Source organism: Sinocyclocheilus anshuiensis, unplaced genomic scaffold (genome assembly GCF_001515605.1).
Source record: "Sinocyclocheilus anshuiensis isolate Anshui unplaced genomic scaffold, SAMN03320099.WGS_v1.1 scaffold222, whole genome shotgun sequence".
NCBI classification, from domain to species: domain Eukaryota; kingdom Metazoa; phylum Chordata; class Actinopteri; order Cypriniformes; family Cyprinidae; genus Sinocyclocheilus; species Sinocyclocheilus anshuiensis.
In genome coordinates this window covers 3231466-3251480 of record NW_015542408.1, presented here as the reverse complement: position 1 = coordinate 3251480, position 20015 = coordinate 3231466, and the positions used below count along the sequence as shown (strand labels likewise).

The window sequence follows — 20015 nt, the reverse complement described above, 5'->3', positions numbered from 1 at the left end:
TTAGTTTTTTTTTTCTTTGATGTGCCTATAGTATTCATTAATTTTCATTTATTAGTTATAGTTTTAGTTATTTTAGTACATCAAGTTAAACTATATGACAAATGAGAAATGTTGCCTCGGCAGCTTCCTGAAATAAAATAAGTTTGTTTTTGTTTTTTTTATAAAAAGTTATATTATATAAAATAGTTTTTTTATTAGTATTCTGAATTAGATTTTCTTTTTTCTAATTTTTATTAGTTTTATTAGTTATATATTTTTTGAGTTTGAGTTTGTGAGTTTGTATTCATTTTATTTCATTTATTTTAGTACATCAACTTAAACTACATGAAAATGAGAAATGTTCCCTCAGCAACTAACTGAAATAAAATAAGTGCATTTATAATAAATATAATAAAATAAAATAAATATTTTATTTCTGTTAAAGTGTATTTTATTTCAAGTAACAAAAGTTTTTTTTGTAATGGTTTTAGTTTTAGTAAACATCCCTAATAACCCCAGATGGGACGTACCAGCCGCAGCCCATTTGTGGGCCGTCGGGCCAATGAAAAGTTCCTTTGTGCGCTTCTCACGGCCAAATTTGATTCAGCAGGTCATTAGACATTCAGCTCAGCTCCTCCATCAATGGGCCTGGAGGAACGGCACTCAGGTGCCACATTCTGGGCCGGCGCTGGGCTTCCTCCTCCCCGGTTCGCCCCGCTGTAGGAGCCTGGAGGCCGATCGCATCACCCCTGCATTCTTCTCACCGTCATGCGACGAGGCCCACGTCAGAGCGGCTTCCCACAGGCCACCTGGAACCCGGGTGGAGTGCAGGGCATCCATCTGAATGTCAGCTAGCGGTCAGGTGTGACCGGCGCGGTTCCCCTCCCGCTTACTGTGGACGATCCCAGTCGTACACTCACGCAGAAGCTGACACTCATGTTATCCGTTGCTCTATGAGACAAAATAGCCATCACCTCGACCCTAACCATCACTACATGAGGGCTCGCTGCAAGAAAAATGTGTTGTTTCAAATTCTGTCACATTTACTCACCCCATAAACTCTAATTAGATTTTTTTTTTTCTGGAACACAAAAAGAGGATTTTTAAAATAATCTTAATAATTGAAATTATTTTCCATACAACAGGTCATACACTCTTACACAAAATATGCATACATTGTACCTTTAGGGGTACAACAGCTAATCACTGTGGCAGCACCATCGAATGGACATCTTTGTAGTTTATTTACACTTAAAAAATTCATAGTAGTATCTTAAGGGCACATAAAGGTACAAATATGCACCTTTTAGGGGTAGATAAGGTGCAAAGTTGTCACTTAAAGGTTACTGTCCCAGTGATAAGATGCTGTGTAGTTAAAGGTACAATTTTTGCACATTTGTTCTGAGCAAAGTTTTTATACTTATCTAAAACTAAAAACAGAAAAAAAACGTTATTACTTGAAATAAAACAAACAACAATAAAAACCTAGTCTTATTTTACTTCCGTTAGTTGCCAAAGCAACATTTCTCATTTTCATTTAATTTAAATTGATGTGCTAAAATAACTGAGACTGAAACTGAAATAAAAATTCATTACAACTATTCAAAATATTATTTAAAAAAAATTGATAAAAACGACAAACAACCAAATTGCTAAAACTTTAACTAAAATAAAAAAAATAAAAATGAAAACTAATTCAAAATATAAATAGAATCTCTACTGGTATCTAACACATCAGTGAATGTACAAAATAATAATCAGAAAGCAACAGAAAAGCAGTCCATGTGACTCGTATGCTATATTTCAAGTCTTCTGGTGTCATATGATGGCTTACATGGAACGGACCAAATTCAGGTCGTTATTCTCTGAAAACGTGGTCATGATAACTATGTACAAAAACAGAACTCTTCATCAAATAAATATATCCTATATAAACAGATTTGAAATGATGTGAGGGTGAGTAAATAATGACTGAATTTTGTCTTTAGGTGAAGTACTGCTTTAAATAGACAGCTCACCCAAAAATGAAAATTTTATCATCATTTACTCACCCTAATGTTGTTCCAAAGCTGTTTGGCTTTCTTTGTTCTGTGGAACACAAAAGAAGATACTTTGAGAAATGTCTCAATGTTCTTTTCCCCCATGCAATGAAAATCAGCGAGGTCCAACATTCTTCAAAATATCTTCTTTTGTGTTCCACAGAACAAAGAAAGTCATGAGGGTGAATAAATGATGCTCATTTTTTGGGTGAACTATTCCTTTAAGAAGTGATTTGGCACAAATTCAGGGCCTCGAGCAATTAATAACATGCTGATTCTCAGAATACAGGGAACTTGTTAGCTTCCAGTAATACTACACAGAGACTCTTCCAGCAGTCCTGCGCAGGGCTGAAATGAGCAGTTCGACTCTTTGCTGCAGACAGTAGTGACTCACACGACTGAACCTTGCACTGCGGTCGCCGCTTGGTCAGACCAGTGCACACAAACAAGCTGCTCTGATACTCGCTGTCTAGGTGAGGACAGCAGCACTGGTCAAAGCAAAGTGCATTGTGGGATATGGAGTTTCATGTCATGCAGCAGAGGCTGTGATTGAAACCCTTCAGAGCGGCATGTGTAAACTGTGCACTAAAGTTCTGTCATTGTGATGGGGTAGTGGGGGGGTTCTCTCTGTGTTTTGAGCACCCCCTCAGCTCAGCATCTCCACCCCCTTTGGTTAATTCATCATGTAAATAGATCAGCAGACCAGTCTGTGTTTGCTTTGCGTGGGGAGCCCCCATGTGAGCGAGACAAGAGGGAGAGAGAGGGAATATCTACCAGACGACCAGTTTTTATAAATGTACAGAACAGATCAAGAGGGCAAGGTTAGAGAGACTGAGAGAACATGCTTTAAGAACATCCAACAAGTACAGGAATATCTCCAAACAGGAATAATCAGGCTTCTTTAATGGAACACAAAAGTGAAGAACGTTCATGCTGTTTTCAATGCAATAAAAGTGGATAAGGATCAACACTGTTGATCTCCAAAAATGACCAAAAAGCATCATATAAGGAGTCTAAATGAGTCGTGGATTTAGTTGTAAAGACTAATTTTGTAATTTTGCTTTCATGGTACTTTTTTCTCATTTTCAGCTTAACAGCATCTGTCCTCATTCATTGTCACAGAATGGAAAAGAGCAGCACGGACATTCTGTATAACATCTTTTTTTCTGTTTCACAGAAGAAAGTCAGTCATACAAGTATGGAACTTGAAACTAAAGAAGGGTAAATGAGTAAATGGGCAAATGAGGACAAAACTGTCATTATCAAGTGAAAAAATATCCTAAGAACCCAAATCAAAATAAATAAGAAAAATAATTTTATATATAAATACACACACAAAACTGGTCAAACGTTTGGAATAATCAATAATGTTTTTATGTTTTTGAGAGAAGTCTCTTTTATTTATTTTATTAATGATGCAGTAAAACAGTAAAATATTATTACAATTTTAAATAACTGTTTTCTATTTGAACATATTTTAAAATGTAATTTATTCCTGTAATGAAAAGCTGAATTTTCAGCATCATTACCCCAGTCTTCAGTGTCACATGATCCTTCAGAAATCATTCTAATATGCTGATTTGCTGCTCAAGAAACATTTCTTCATATTATAAATGCTGAAAACAGTTGCGTGCTTAATATTTTTGTGAAAACTGAAAATATATTTTTTCAGAATTCTTTAATGAATAGAAAGAACAGCATTTAAATGTCTTTATGCCAAAACATTTGAATGGTAGTGTATCACTGTTTCCACAAAAATATTAAGCAGAACATTTTTGAAAACATTGGTAATGATAAATATATCTTCAAAAACATCCTAATCATTCCAGAATTTTGACCGGTAGACTGATAGTTTAACATGGTTTTGGTATGTTGTTTAAACTTTCCCATGTTAAACCAGAAAGCGCATGTCTGTACTCACCTCTGCACTTTCTCATTGGCCTCCCTCTCTCTCTCCTGGGTCAGACACAGCTGGGTCTGAGCGCTCTGAAATTCTGACGTCAGCTGCTGCAGACGGTGCAGCAGGGGCTGAATCTGGGTCTGGCTCTGGTTTGAGGTGGCAGGACTGTCTAGACTGGTCTCATCAGCCTGATGCTGTAGCACACTGAAAACACAGTTTTGATACATAAGTGTAATTAGTGATAGAGTCAGTCATGAATTGGCCATGTTCACTTGGCTGCTTGAAAGAAGTGTTACCACACCTTATGCCAGTTAAAAAAATAAATAAAAATAAAAATAAAATAAAAAATAATTTTATATACAGTATATATATATATATATATATATATATATAGTATACTGTATATATACTGCTCTTTTGTTCCTTTTTTCCTCATTTTCTAACCAAGACTGCATTTATTTGATAAAAAATACAGTAAAAACAGGTAAAATTGTAAAATATTATTACAATTTGAAATAACTGTGTTATATGTAAATATATGTTTCAAATGTATTTTATTCCTGTGATGAGAAACTGAATTCTTCAGCACACCACACATCCCCAACTACTTGCATATTCATTCATTTTTCTATAATTGCATTTGTGAGACATTTTGGTTGCTTTAATAAAATATAAAATGGCTTACTTGATAATACCTTTAACTATCAAGAGTTTAACATTTTTAAATTCATTAAGCAGAATTCTGCATATTTTGCCCTTTATTAAATGTAAAATAATGTAAAAACAGGGCACAGATTATGCATTGGCCAAGGTTTACATTTAAAACACAACAAACCGTAATATAAACGCCATATGTGACCCTGGACCACAAAACCAGTCTTAAGTCGCTGGGGTATATTTGTAGCAATAGCCAAAAATACATTGTATGGGTCAACATTATAGAATTTCTTTTATGCCAAAAATCATTAGGATATTAAGTAAAGATCATGTTCCATGAAGATATTTTGTAAATTTCCTACCGTAAATATATCAAAACTTAATTTTTGATTAGTAATATTCATTGCTAAGAACTTCATTTGGACAACTATAAAGGCGATTTTCTCAATATTTTGATTTTTTTGCACCCTCAGATTCCAGATTTTCAAATAGTTGTATCTCGGCCAAATATTGTCCTATCCTAACAAACCATACATCAATGGAAAGCTTATTTATTTATTTTATTTAAATAAAAATCGACACTTAAGACTGATTTTGTGGTCCAGGGTCACATATAAGCTTACATTTTATTAACAAAACTTACACTCTAAAACTGCACTGTTAACTGCAATTGCTTTTAGTTTTAGTACTACAGCTACCTGATTTAACCCATAAAAATTAGTTTTGTTGGTAGAAATGAATGTATTATATTAACAAATTTTTAACTTGACCAGGTAATTTATATGTTTAGGTTACTATGTTTTCAGTGCATTCTAACGAATGCAGTAGGCAACATAGATTATATGATTGTTTATGAAAAAAATATTAACTAAAATGAACTGAACTGAATTTGTAAGTGTGTTCATTTCCAAGTAATACCAATTTTAATGCATATAAAACCTACAAAACTACATATCTTTGTTATTCATCGCACACTTCAATAGATCCTCAGGAAAGACAATCATCAAAATTACAAGAACAATATAACGGCTGACTTGACGGTGTAGCATCAGGCTCATGTTTCATAAGCCAGGAGGAGAAATGCCAATGGTCAAATTTCTTACACAAACATGAAACTTGACCCAGACACAGAGAGAGCATGCTTGCAGTTTACCTGGAGGTGGGGAATCATAACTCTATATCAACAGACACATCTAATATTCAAACGGAATGTCAGTACAAGAAACAATATCTGGGGCTAATAATTCCTCAGAATGTCAGCAGAATACATTAGCGCTCTCACGGCGCTGCATCCAACTCGAGGTGAAATTCAGACAGGTGTTTTTCAACAAGGCGTGAAATAACGAGGGTCAAGATAAAAACGTAAGGGTAGGGGTGATGTTGAGCGATACATATCAAACTAACCAATGAACACGAGCAGAACTGTACAACCACCGCCAAAAGCTCCTATGAAGTAATAGTAATAAATTGAAATACCGCTGTCACAAAAAAACAAATCAACTTCTTGAGAAAACAGACGTTCCAAAGAATAAACATTTCTAATGAAAACATGATGCAGCTTTCCTGTGCAAATCAAAGCCACCAAAATGCTAAAGTGTTGCATGCAGCAGTCAAATAATTGCCATAAAAAATGCTAACAGATAACTTTCTCCACATTATTTTTAATGTGAGAGCAGGTGCAGCTGTCTGTAACTTGAAGTTGCGAGGCTTACGTTGTCATTCACTTCCAGCTGATTGGCTGTTAACCTTTTTATTGTACATCAGCTGGAAAAACTCATTTTGAAAGTGATTTCAATGATATTGTTCCTGTGCAATTAACGTTCCTCTATGCAATTATCTGCTATTCTTTTAAATCGGAATTTCGAACGATTTTTCTTTATCGTTATAGTTTTCGTCCTTAGTGTGAATGGCCTAAAGTTACACATTTTGAGATTTAATTCATGAGTTTCATTCGCTTCCAATAATTTTACCTGTACAAAAACAGTCCAATATAGTGCTTTATATTGCAAATTGGTATTTGTTATCATAATATTGGAATTTATTATCACAATCCTAAACAGACCTATATTTACATAGCGGGTAGTACATCGTAAGTATCGCTCATTCAAAGAAATGGCTTTCTCTTTCTTGCAGAATAAGGTGGATAGACTTTCTTGGTTGCTATGTGGTTACATACTCTACATCTAATAGATTTTATCCCGTTTTATTGTTTGTCAAATGAAAAGTAATTTTGTCTCCCCTTAACAAGCCCCATTATAATGTTAAATGCTTAAAGGAGCTTAAAAAGCTGCCAACAAACTGCAGAGGACTAATATGCTTTAATATGACACCAAGAGCACGGAGATGCCAATATCAAGTCTAAATAATGATAACACCTGCTCCCCTTTTTATTCAAACAGAAACAAGATGAACGGCTGTAATAACACACACAGGTACGCTGTGCTCACCTGCGACCAGACATACAGAAAACCACAGCACTATTAAGTGGGCATTCATATTAGCCAGGGAAACAATGCATTTAGTACAATGCCACGATTAGCTGACAATACAAAACGTCTGTTTGGCTCGCATGCCTGCATGTGTCTATAGTGACAGAGAACTTCAAGATTGATTGGCAGCAGCTTTTGTCTTTTGGCTTTAGCCAATGTGCCTGTGTGTTGTAGCCCTAAAGCCATATTACTCATTTAGTCTTGCTAATTAGTTCCAGGAAGGTTTCCATGTCAGGTTCTTCCTTTATTTTTTATTTTTTTAAGGCAGGAGGTAATCAATTCTGATGCGATATTGATGGTCGAGAAAGTGATGTAAAGTTGTGTGCTTTGTTTAATTAAATGCAAACATATTGGGTACAAAGGTCCAATGACAGTGACAAACAAGGGCAGAGAAGCATTGCCACACTATGGATTATCTTATCTAAGTCCACCCACCCCCTCACAGACACAACTGGTCCATCCTGGTTCCCACTTTATGAGAATGATTATACTAGGATATATGATATTCCTGTCCAGCTCAGAGGAATGGAGATGCAAGTATGATGGAGCTCCATAAACAGGCACATAAACGCAACCAGTCTAGTACACAGTTCACTACATAGAAGCTGTGACAGATGTGTGAAATTATATGTTATATGATTATACTACACTCTTAAAAATAAAGGTTCTAAAAGGGTTTGAAGCAATGGCATACAAGAAACATTTTTGGTTCCAGGAACCTTTCAAGTGAACCATTTTTATGTAATATTTTAATAATCTGAAGAACTTTTTCCCACTATAAAGAACCTTTTGTGCAATGGAAAGATCGGATGGATGTTAAAGGTTCTTCATGGAATCACAGAAACATTTAAGAACCGTTATTTTTAAGAGTGTACATATAAGAATTAAAATTGACTGAAAATTGACTAACCTTCAGGCCATCCGAGAAGTAGATGAGTTTATCTCTTCAGAAAATATTTAGAGAAATGTAGCATTACGTCACTTGCTCACCAATGGATCCTCTGAAGTGAATGGGTGCCGTCAGAATGAGAGTCCAAACAGAAAATAAAAACATCACAATAATCCACACAACTCCAGTCCATCAATTAAAGTCTTGTAAAGTAAAAAGCTGGATGTTTTTAAGAAACAAATCCATAATTAAGGCATTTTAACTTTAAAATGCATAAGAATGATTCTTGCGGTGAAAAAGTCCATCCCCTGTTGTCCTCTCACATCAAAATCCACTGACATATTTGGTCAGAACTTTTTTGGACTCTTTTTGCTTGTAAAAGGTACTTGATCTGTGTACATTTCTCTCCTTATTCAGACAACTTTTTCACTGGAGAAAGCGATATTAGAGGACTCACAAAACAGTTTGAAGTTAAAAGACCTAATATTGCATTTATTTACTACAAACTTGTAGCTTTTCACTTCACAAAACATTAATTGATGGACTGCAGTTGTGTGGATTACTTGTGGATAATTGTGATGTTTTATCTTTTGTTTGGACTCTCATTCTGACGGCACCCATTCACTGCAGAGGATCCATTGGTGAGCAAGTGACGTAATGATACATTTCTCCAAATCTGTTCTGATGAAGAAACTCTTCTAAATCTTGGATGGCCTGTGGGTAAGTACATTTTTACAACTATTCCTTAAAGTATGAGCAACAGTAACAGTGACAGTGAAAACCCACTAATAAAATAAATACTAATAACTCCTCTTGTACATTTAAAAATCCTATTCACTGCATTCAACCAAACATATGCTACTCGTTAAAAACAGCAGTGTATGTTGGTCTAGTTATAAAGGTTGCCAGACAGACGACCTGAGGACTCTGTTAAACATTAACCAGAACCGTAAGATACCTGATCACAGGGGTGGGATCCCAACAAACCTGCCCTCTAACTCTACAGGCCAGTTAAACATTAACACCGCCACAAAATGCTATCAGATGGGAAATGTAAAATAACCTTTTAATAGAGAGCATTTATCTACAGCCAAAGCAGAAACAGACATTCTACTGACAGGTGTCTAGAGCAACCTGAGGTGGATATAAGCTAACTACCGACCACATCCCACCGTCAACCATTCCTTACACCAATCACTCATGTTGACAGTTGCTGATAAAGGCCGTGGCTGTTTCAATATGTCTCGTTCCCTCAATAGAACCCAGAAATATGAGAACACACCCAATGGTGAACACAAACAGCAAAGTTGTGATCATTTGTTCATGAAAAAAATGAATTTCTTGCACTGAGCCTGGGCAGGATCGCTGCTGTGCGTTTGGATAAAGCAGGCACTGCTTGCTGGGAGGAGTTCCATGCAATCTACAAAATGTATTTTGCTGCACAGAACGGCGAAGACGGCTAATGCAGCGGCTGCAGTTTGCTCTGTTTTGGGGATAAAGTCAGTTAATGCCACAGGCGTTATAAATATCACATAAATTCAAAGTTTCCATCTAGCAATTCGGCATAACTACTGGTGTTATCAGTGTCCAAGGATTTCTGAGAATAAGTAATTTCAGCTCAATCGGCGGGGGTTTGAATGAAAGGGGGAAAACACAAGAAAATGGAAATAAATGCCACTGATAATCAGTTCGCTGAGAGATGAATGATTAGAAATCTCTATAAAGATCAGACAACTTACTACTGTGCTACCTCATATACAAAGTTAATAATAAACACAAATATGAAATATCAAAATGAGAGAGAGACTCCGCAAAAGACTGGCTCAAATCGGTTTATATATGTATGTATACCATGCATTAAACTGATGAAAAATGACAGTAAAGACATTTATAATGTTATAAAAGATGTCTATTTCAAATAAATCCTGAAAAGAATGTTGAAAAATTCAGATGAAAATTCAGCTTTACCATCATAAATAAAACTAAAAAAATCTAAAGAAAAACTAAAATAAATATGTATATATATATATATATATATATATATATACACAATTATAGAAAATCATAAATATATATTATAAAATATTGTATTAAAAACTATAAAAATATTTTTAATGCTAATCTTATCATATAATGTAATACATGTTAGCATTAACAATAAGAGTTATGTTGATGCTACTCCATAGATGTTTAAGGTTTTTATTTCTTCTAATTTCATAAAATAACAAAATATAATATAATATAATATAATATCAATGATATTATGAAATGTGTTGTTGATTTTTTTGATGAACATATCGGGGCAGGTTGGTTTATGCTTACAGGTCAGTTTAGGACCATTCAGACCAGTGGGTCAGATTTAAAAGGTCATGTGAAAAACCAGAGAAAAAAAAAACAATCAGATTTGAGCTGAAAATCGAAACTGGGCTCTTTGGCTTACGGTATAGCGCAAGAGTATTGGAAAAAGAGAGCTCATGTATGTGTACGTTGTATCTGCTAATGACTATCGAGCTGCAAGTGTTGACAGGTCGAGCTGTTAGCATGTGTGATAATGAGCGATCACTGGGGAGTTGGACCCTACGGGGACCTGTGGTGTTAATACACGTCTATCCAGCGTTGTCTCCCTCCTGGCTGACACTCAAACAAAGCACCTTAAACTCACAGTCACCGGCCGGCCAATGATAACCCATTAAAACAACCCACCCCAAGTGAACAAAATTGCCTAAGTGTTTCTCTTTATCAGCGGGGAGCATGTGTACGCTACACTATTCGGAGCCAGTTCCATCAGAGCCCGAGGTTCACGCCGCAGACATTTTTTTCTAACACCCCATTCTCTCTCTCATCTGTTCGCTGCCCTTTCATGTGACACAGACTGTCTGTTATCCTAAAAGACACAATGGAGGTGGTCGGGCAATCCTGAGAGCAAACACACGCAGCCATACTCTGGCCTTTGTTGGGCCTGGAGGATTCTCCTTTTAAAGGTTCAGCGCTGCAGCCACATTGGCAGGGGCTGGGGACCAGTGTTGGGACACCCTGACGCTCACACAATGCAGATTGTCTGAGGAAATACAATGTGCTCCTTCTCCTCCTCCTGCTGGGACAGACAGAAAAGACTACAAGAGTGAGAGCTCTCTTCTCAGATTAAGTGAGTTTGGGTGTGCAGCACCAGACGCTGAACTGAATTACTTTAGAAGGACAGTTTTCAAAACAATCAGTTCGTATATGCCTCAGCTGAGCACCAACATCATACACACACCAAAAAAACAATAACAATTCTTCAGATAACCGTGTCGTTTTCTGAATAATTTTTAAAGAACTAAAGAATAGTTCTTTATAAACCTTTGGAAGCACTTTAAAATATGGGCCAATTTATTAATATAAATGTACAGATTAGGTACCATGAACTAGCAGTGAACACTTTCACATTTCTTAAAAAAATCTAGGTTAATATTAATTTGAAATGTATAAATATACACAAGATTTGTTTTAAAGGGGTCATATGATCCGATTTCAATTTTTCCTTTCTCTTTGGAGTGTTACAAGCTCTTGGTGCAAGTCTCAAATCCAAAGAGATATTCTTTATAAAAGTTAAGAGTCAGCCACACCTACCTAAAACGGCTCGTTCTAACACGCCCCCACATACCTACGTCGCTCTGTGGGAAGATTTGCATAACGCCGCCCAAATGTTCACGCAAAGAAAGAATTCAAAAAGGCGGGGCATAGAGGAGAAACAATAATGTACAGTATGTGGAAAATAATGTTTTTTTTTTTACTTTAAACCGCATAAACACATTTCATTACACCAAATACACAAAATAATGTTCTTTTTAGCAGCATCATATGACCCCTTTAAAGAAATTAATACTTTTATTGAGCAAGTATGCATTAAATCGCTCAAAAGTGGCAAAAACCCTTATTATTTTAAATAAATTATCTAAATAAATTTAATTATAAAATAATAAAAAATTAATTATAATAAATAAATTCTATTTCAAATAATTTATTGTATTTTAAACAAATGCTGTTCTTTTTATTAATTAAGGCATTCTTATAAAAATGTGTCAAGGTTTCCACACAAATATTAAGCAGCACAATTGTTTTCAACATTGATAATAATTAGAAATGTTTCTAGAGCAGCAAATCAGCATATTAGAATGATTTCTGAAGGATCATGTGACACTGAAGACTGGAGTAATGATGCTGAAAATTCAGCTTTGATCTCAGGAATAAATAGCATTTTAATATGTATTAAAATAGAACAAATATTTCACAATATTACTATTTTTTTTTTATGAAATAAATGCAGTCTTGGTGAAAATAAACATAAAAAATCTTAATAACCCCAAACTCTTGCAGCACACTATTCATGTTTGTCCATAAAACATTGACTAATGTTAATTTATCCAACTTAAAATGTTAAAAATGTATATGTAAAAATTTGTATGCATTAATGTAGATGAATAAATACTATTAAAAAAAACCTTATTGCAGTGTGTTAGCAAAAGTTCTCCTACGGCATGACTGGGTGGTAAAACCCTTTTGGAGTGAAACACAAACACGCAATCATGCACAACGAGATGCGGAAGAGATCTAATAAGATGTGACGAATGCAAATGGAAAGTCCTTGATACACACGGATGTACATCTCGGTGAAACCGGACGCAGCTCACTTAACCAGCACGACCAGTTTATGAGCCAAATGTATTTACTCCATATCGTCTATCAAAGCCGTCCTCACTGACAGATAAACCCCAAGTAAAGCAAACAAGCCCTCTGGCTGGAAGACAAGAACCGGGGAGGGAGGGTCTGCGGTAGTCCATCACGACCTCTGGGAAAGCTTTGGTTTGGTTATTTAAGACCCTGACTATCATTTTGAATAAAACCTTAAATAAGCACAGAGTTCAACTCGCAGGCCAAAACAATCAGATGTTAGGTGGTGCTGAAACATTTGCGGTCGGTGCCTCTGGAGGCTTTTTTGCGCTGAGAATCCCAGCATTGACAGACCTCTGACAGCGTCTGCAGGAGACGTGGCTCGACATCACAACTTCACGAACGCTCCAATCCTTGAGATCATGAGTTTGCGGTAATCTAATGACTCACTGCACTTAAGTCGAGCGATTTATTTTTCTCTGTGCAAAGCAAACAAAACACATAAAAGCCAGTTTCAATGTTCATAATCTGTTATAAAGCTGGATGATGATGACTCAGTGCATGATTCATACTTTCTGCTTCGATCAGTAATGAAATTAGGTGAAACGAGTGACAGGCAATGAGGGTCTTTTTAAATTATGGAAGTTTTGTGATACAGAAACCACCTCATTAACAACTATTCTACTGCTGGCTGTCAAATACATAACCAAGAACTAACGTACCTACACTCTTAAAAATAAAGGTTTAGAAAAGAACAGGTTTCATAAAAGAACCTTCTGGTGAACAGTTCTTAAAATAACCATTTATCTTAGACTGAAGGCCATTTTAATAATCTAAAAAACCTTCTTCCACTTCTGTGCAACTGAAAGATTCCATGACTGGTAAATGTTCTTCATAGAATCATAGAGGCCAATAAAAAACCTTAATTTTTAAGAGTGTAGGTGAACAACGGTACTAGTCTTAACCTCAGATCACTTGATGCATATTGCGCATAAAAAATGGAAATTGGTCTCTAAAATGGTTGGACGGGAAACAAAGTTACGTTCATGAGCTCCCAGGCTGCAACAATGAAAGTTTGTAAACTAGTCAAAAGTCTGGCTAGACAAAACTATGGGGTAACACTTTAGTATAGGGACCAATTCTCACTCTTAATTAGTATGCCTGTCTGATTATTAGTACTTTTAAAGCACATATTCTGCATGACTATATTCTACATCCCTAATCCTACTCAATACATTAACTTAACAACTACCTTATTAACTATTAATAAGCAGCAAATTAGAGGAGTTTATTGAGGCAAAAGTCATAGTTAATGGTTTGTTAATAGCAAGAACTGGACCTTAAAATAAAGCGTGACTCACTTTAGATTAGAAAACACTATTCACTATTAACTAGTTGCTTATTAGCATACATATTACTAGCATATTGTCTGTTTATTAGTACTTATAAAGCACATATTAATGACTATTATGCATGACCATATTCTAGATCCCTTAACCCTATTCACTACCTAAACTTAACAACTTCAAACAACTACCTTACTATCAATAAGCAGCAAATTAGGAGTTTATTGAGGGAAAACTCTTTGTTAATAATGCATATGTGTTCCCTAAAAGCGTTACCAACTATGGTTCTTGTCACATGCATAAACCTCAAGAATCCAGAGATGATGGACTGGACCCTCCAATACAAAGCCCTCTTGGTTCCTCACCTCTGGAATGGCATGCAAAGGCTTCCTCCTAATTCCTGCACTAACATCAACACATTATCCATCACCTGAATTATTACACTCCTTCAAAACACCTTGCCCTGCACCTTTGTTTATTTGTAAGTTCATTGAACACTTAAGGCATGTCACAGCAGGTTCATGCTCCACCACAACTCAATCAAACTGTAAAATGCATCAAGTGAGTGGTTTAAGGAGTAACTGTGCAGTGTAAGGTGAGGTGGATCACCTGTGATACCTGCGTAAGGTTTGCAGCTCCTCTTCCACTCTGTGACTGTGCAGCAGGTCTTTATCTCGTTCTCTCTGAGCTTCTTGAAGCTCCTCCTCAAGCTGTAGAGATTGGAGAAATGCATGTCAGATCATATCACGCTCTGTTACAACACACTGTTCATGTATGGACAGCTCAAACAAAAAACAAAACCTTTAAGAAGCACAAAGAGTTACATGAGGAGAACAGCACAGTCGATATGGATTTTACCAGTGAAAAAAACCCTAAAAATATATTGATAAAATAAAAAAGGAAAATAAATAATGCATAAATAAAAATAGTTTAAATGAATACATAATTATTAATTATTTACTTTATTGTCTCCTAAATAAACATCAAAGAAATACATAGAATTCCATAAGGAGAATTAGTGCACAGTCAATGAGTTTTACTAATAGCAAAAGAAAAAAATGAAAATAAATAAAATTACAAAAAATACAAAAATACAAATACTAAAATTATGATGCAAATCAATTGTTGTAACAGTAATGAATCAAACCAAATAAATAAAAAAATGTTGTATGCAAAAGTTGCATGGACCGTGCTTTCATCAGCACGGAAGAGAACAGAATTCATAATATGATGCAGGTATGCACCAGATTTTCAGTGTTGCCGTGCAAGCGTTATTGCGAGCATTAACGTAAGCGGTTTCTCCTACTGTCACGTAAAGCATACTGGTCTAATGAAGAGCAATCAAACATTAAATAACATCATTTCATATTTATGGGCTCATTTCATTGTTTTCTTGACTTCAGATTGGGCAGAACTCAGCTTTTATTCATCACCGATGTCAGACAGATAACTATCTGAACCCCACCTGAACTTCATTTATTGGTTTGTGTGCACACAATGAGACTCAGTCTGAGGGGGTTCCAATTGACTCTATTGTCTCTTAACTCAGCACCTACTCAGCAGCGGTGTGTCGTGAGACCGAGGGATCCCTGGGCCGGTGGGTGCGGGGAAGGCCGGGTAAACACTGTCCCCTACCTCGCAGAGCCTAAACCTGCGGCACAATAAAGCCCCTGCTAATGACCTGCCGTTGAAACAGATGTATTGATGGGCTCATCCTATCAACAGCTGGGCGAGCAGACAGACACAATGGAGACTGTCTAAACAAACATGACAACATGTGCTACTGTAAAGGCCTGCAATATACTCCTGAGAGACGAGGGAGGACAAAGGCAGGGAGAGTTGGGGAGATAAACAGAGAAGAGGGGGGTTAAAAGAGAAAGACAGAGGATCAACATGTCCGTTTTCTTTTAAAGAAATAGTTTACCCCCACAAAAAGATTCTTTCATTTACTGATCTCCATGTTATTGTATGGGAGGGAAAAAAATTCAACTTTCAAACAAGACAAATAAGCACTTAAAGTGCTTGTGTGTAATATTCAAAACCTTCAGAAATCATAAGATTTCTTTGAGTAGAAGTGCAAATGAGATTTGAGACTGGAAAGGAAAGATTTTCTGCAAATACTAGGTAAATTGTGGTCTGTTTTTCATACAAAGTAATCATATTACATCAGAAAACGTCAAATATAGAGCATGAGACATGTGAACTAGACTCTAAGAAAAGTCCATAAAAATACAGCCCAAAGTACTGTTAATATAAAGGAATGTTGCGCAATGAATGACAAATTGCATTGTGTAGTGTTATAGAATAATTATTAACATTTTATAGTTAGTTATCAATATAATTATGCTCTTTGGTGTGAACTGGCCTTTAGATGTACTTTTTAGTGCTTTTTATCCCATTAGCACAGCGTAACAGTAAAAATCACATATGTTTGTCATATTTAAAACAGCAGCTCAGACATTCATCAAAGTGTGTCCTTTTGTGTTCCACAGAATAAAGAAAGTCATACAGGTTTGGAATGACATGATGGTGAGTAAATAATGACAATATTTATATTTCATTGTTGAACTATTCCTTCAAATGAATGCAAGATGTGGAGTTATCATAAGTGCTGGTGATGAATGACTCTAGAACTTCTTCTATACCGTAGGGTTTGTTGAATTGAGGCGTGTCATTGATAGGCTTGGGATTTCAACAGTTTTCTTCAAAAATACATGAATGCTGTCCGTGCCTTATCTTTGGGGTGTATCATAAACTGCGATAAAGCTTGAAAGCTTTCATCCAACTGGATGCATTGTCTGCAAAACACATTCAATTTGGCACCTGTTTGAAACAGAGCCGTATCTTATCAAGATGCACTGGATGGGAGTTTATTTTTCACTAAAATCAAGCACAATAGCCAAAATCCACAATGCTTCACAATCATGTCAGTTTCAGGCATGTGGCATGCGACATGCCCAGCTAATAAAAAAATATTTTAAGAAAGTTTTGATAATGATCCTATTAAGTTATGAAAACATGATGTTCTCTGAACATTTAAAATGTCCAGTTTTTAAGTGTGTTTTATTTTCTTGGTTATGTGAACGTTAGAGAAAACATTAAGGGAAAATTCCATTTTAAACTTCTGCAAACATTATGGGAATGTCACTTTAGAATGTTTTCTGAACATCTGAATGTTAGACAAACTAAAATAACTAACAATTAAAATGTTTCCGAAAAAGCTCCAAGAATGATGCAGAAATAGTTTTTAATAAGAATGTGTTCTAAGAATGTTCTGCTAACAATCCTATTAAGTTATTTCAGAATGAAATGCATATTAAGTTATTTCGGAACAATGCATGATATATTTTTTAAATGTGTTCCAAGAACGTTTTGCTAACATGCTCAATAAGTCATGAAAACGTTATTCTGACGGCTCTCTGAACATTTAAATTGACCAGAATTTTAAATGTTTAAAAATATTTTTTTTCACTTTTTCACAAGAGAACGTTAAATTTCATAATTCTGCAAACATTATGGAAATGTTACTTTTGAATGTTTTCTCCACCATCTGAAAGCAGTAGGTAGCAACATAAAAAAAAAACGTTGGATGCACTACAAATTAAAATGTTTAAGAAAAAAAAAAGTTTTTGCGCTAACGTTTTTTGACAGTGTTATTAAAAATCAGGCAAGCTTAAATAAATTCTATTAACATTACTGGAAGAATAACTGTTCATAATTTTGAGAGAACCTTGCCAGAACTTTCTGAGAACATTCCCTGTTAGCTGTGTAAGCATGTGTACCGTTATACATTTCTGATGTGGCCTGTGATTAAAAATCTTCAACTGCAGGCTAAAGACACAAATGCAAATACAATCTTTGCATGCTATAGATAAGTCTGCATGCTTTCTCAGCACAACACATGACTGTAACGGAAACAGATATGACTCGAATGCCTGGTGAATTTAAATCCCCGAAACACTTTTACCCATAAGCACATGCAGCTTCCGCTGGTGCAGGCCCAGTCATTCTAATTACTAGAGTGCAGGTCTCACAAGTCAAAGAGAACATCAAAAAGCCTCAAACCTCTAAAGTCAATATGTACTGTTCTCCAACAGGGAGGGGAGCTCGACTTCAAAGCGCAATTCTTTTAATCGTATGTATTTTATCAGCATTCATTACAATAATATCCAAATTAGGTTCCCAGAGTAACGTGTTAACCTGTAGAGATTAAGCCCTGCAAAGGAGGGTCGCAGCCTTGACCTTTATGAGCGAGCGTTTGGTGGGGCAGAGGTGGGCTGGTCGTGGCCTTTCTGACCCAGTGGGGAGAAGAGGATGTGCTGGAGGTTATCAGCGGTGTCACAGTCCGCTCCGTCGCTCTGACTGAAGCTCATTTAAAGCTGCACGGCCCGTATCATGTCAGAGGTCACGGAACGCTGCCACTTATAAGCGGTTGTGCAAAATATTAGATGGCACATATCAAGGAAAACAGGATTTTTCTTGCTCTTTTGAAATAACTAAACAGTCACAAAGCACGTCATTCAGACCATTTATGAAATCTAAGCTGCAAAAATGTGTTAAATCATAATGGTTATTACGTCATAGCAATAACCACATTAACATATGGCCACCCACATACATAATCTTTGTTTTATTTACAACTTAAAAATCAAAGTGAACTTAACTATTGAATGTGCACTTGTAGTGCACTTCAAATCTTAAAAGAAGATTTTTTTAAACTACACTTTCAGATAATATAATATTAATAAAATAAAAGTCCACTTAAGTGTACTTAAACACTTTCCTGTTTCTTGCACTTAAGTACACAAAAAACTGCACTTTGTAATAATGTCAAATCAAAAGTTTTACTTTAAAGTACGTTAAATTATTATGGTTTAATAATCTTTTGTCATGCTTTAAAGTAGTACACTTAATGTATATTGATGTTTGACTAACATACCTAAGTGCATGAAAAGTTTATATTTATAGTTAATATTCACATTTAAAGTTAATATATTTTAAAATATACCAAATTACTTCATCATTAAAAATATGGAATTACAAATGTATACAAGTTCCAACTTAAATGAGCAGGACACATATTTCAAAGACAATATAGTTAAAAATTTCAAAATGATGAAGATTTAGTTTATTCCTACTCATGTGGGGTAAAAAATATAATTTAAACTATAATACATTCTCATTTAATTGCAATTAACATACACTTAAGTATGCACTTAAGTATATTCTTTTAACATATTATTTCCGTAATAATTGCTAAAGTATGCTAAAGTGTACATCTTTTTCACAAGAGAAATAGTTTGCTGCCAGATTATACTCGCATCTCTAGCCTGCACTTTTCCAACTTCTAATAAATGCATTAAAGTATCTGCTAAACTATTACCAAACTAATACTTATTCTAACTGTCGTTAGAATTTTAATGTGTTTCACATGTAAAAAAAATTGTGAACGGGACTGAACAGGCGTTTCATTATAAAGAACTAATCCTGTGAAACACATGCACCCTTCTCTATTTCCAAGCCTGTGTCACCTGATGATGTCTGATCTAACAAATTCAGTTCGCCAGGACAGAGACAAAAGACTCGCATCCTTGTCTGACAACAAAGAGCCCTCCTCCGCAGAACACACTCATAAATCTCTCTTGTAACACAGTCAGCACAAAACAGCAGAGCTGATGCCCCTGGCTTTAAAACACCTATAAGACCCACACCTTCTACAACTAAAATATCTGCAAAGAACTGCATGCTTTGAAAGAGATGGTTTATGCAATCTTTATGAGGACCCACTATCATTTATTTGAGGGGGAATGAAACCAGGACATGATGCACTCAGGTCAGATTCGAATGCATGAGCACCAATGTGCTCAATGTGTCTACAGCATGTGTGCCGTTAGGCTACAGCTCAGACATAAAACAGAGAATCAGACAAAAGTTCACCCAGAAATGTAAATTATCATAATTTATTCACCCAAACATCATTCCAAAACTTTGAATTCCTTTATTCTGTGGAACACAAAAAAAATATTCTGCAAAATAATTCCAATATTTATCCAATTGTTTAATTAA

At 35.5% G+C, this 20015-nt stretch overlaps 1 protein-coding gene across 1 annotated transcript in view; it reads right to left on the bottom strand.

The window, feature by feature from the left end:
• Window positions 1-20015, bottom strand: part of mipol1 (mirror-image polydactyly 1) — a 79621-nt gene that overhangs the window by 3458 nt on the left and 56148 nt on the right. Inside the window, exons 12-13 of the mRNA XM_016492477.1 lie at window positions 14568-14659; window positions 3940-4122 (exon numbers count right to left, since the gene is read on the bottom strand). Coding sequence (XP_016347963.1) covers window positions 3940-4122; window positions 14568-14659 — 275 coding nt within the window. The remainder of the gene's footprint in view (window positions 1-3939; window positions 4123-14567; window positions 14660-20015) is intronic.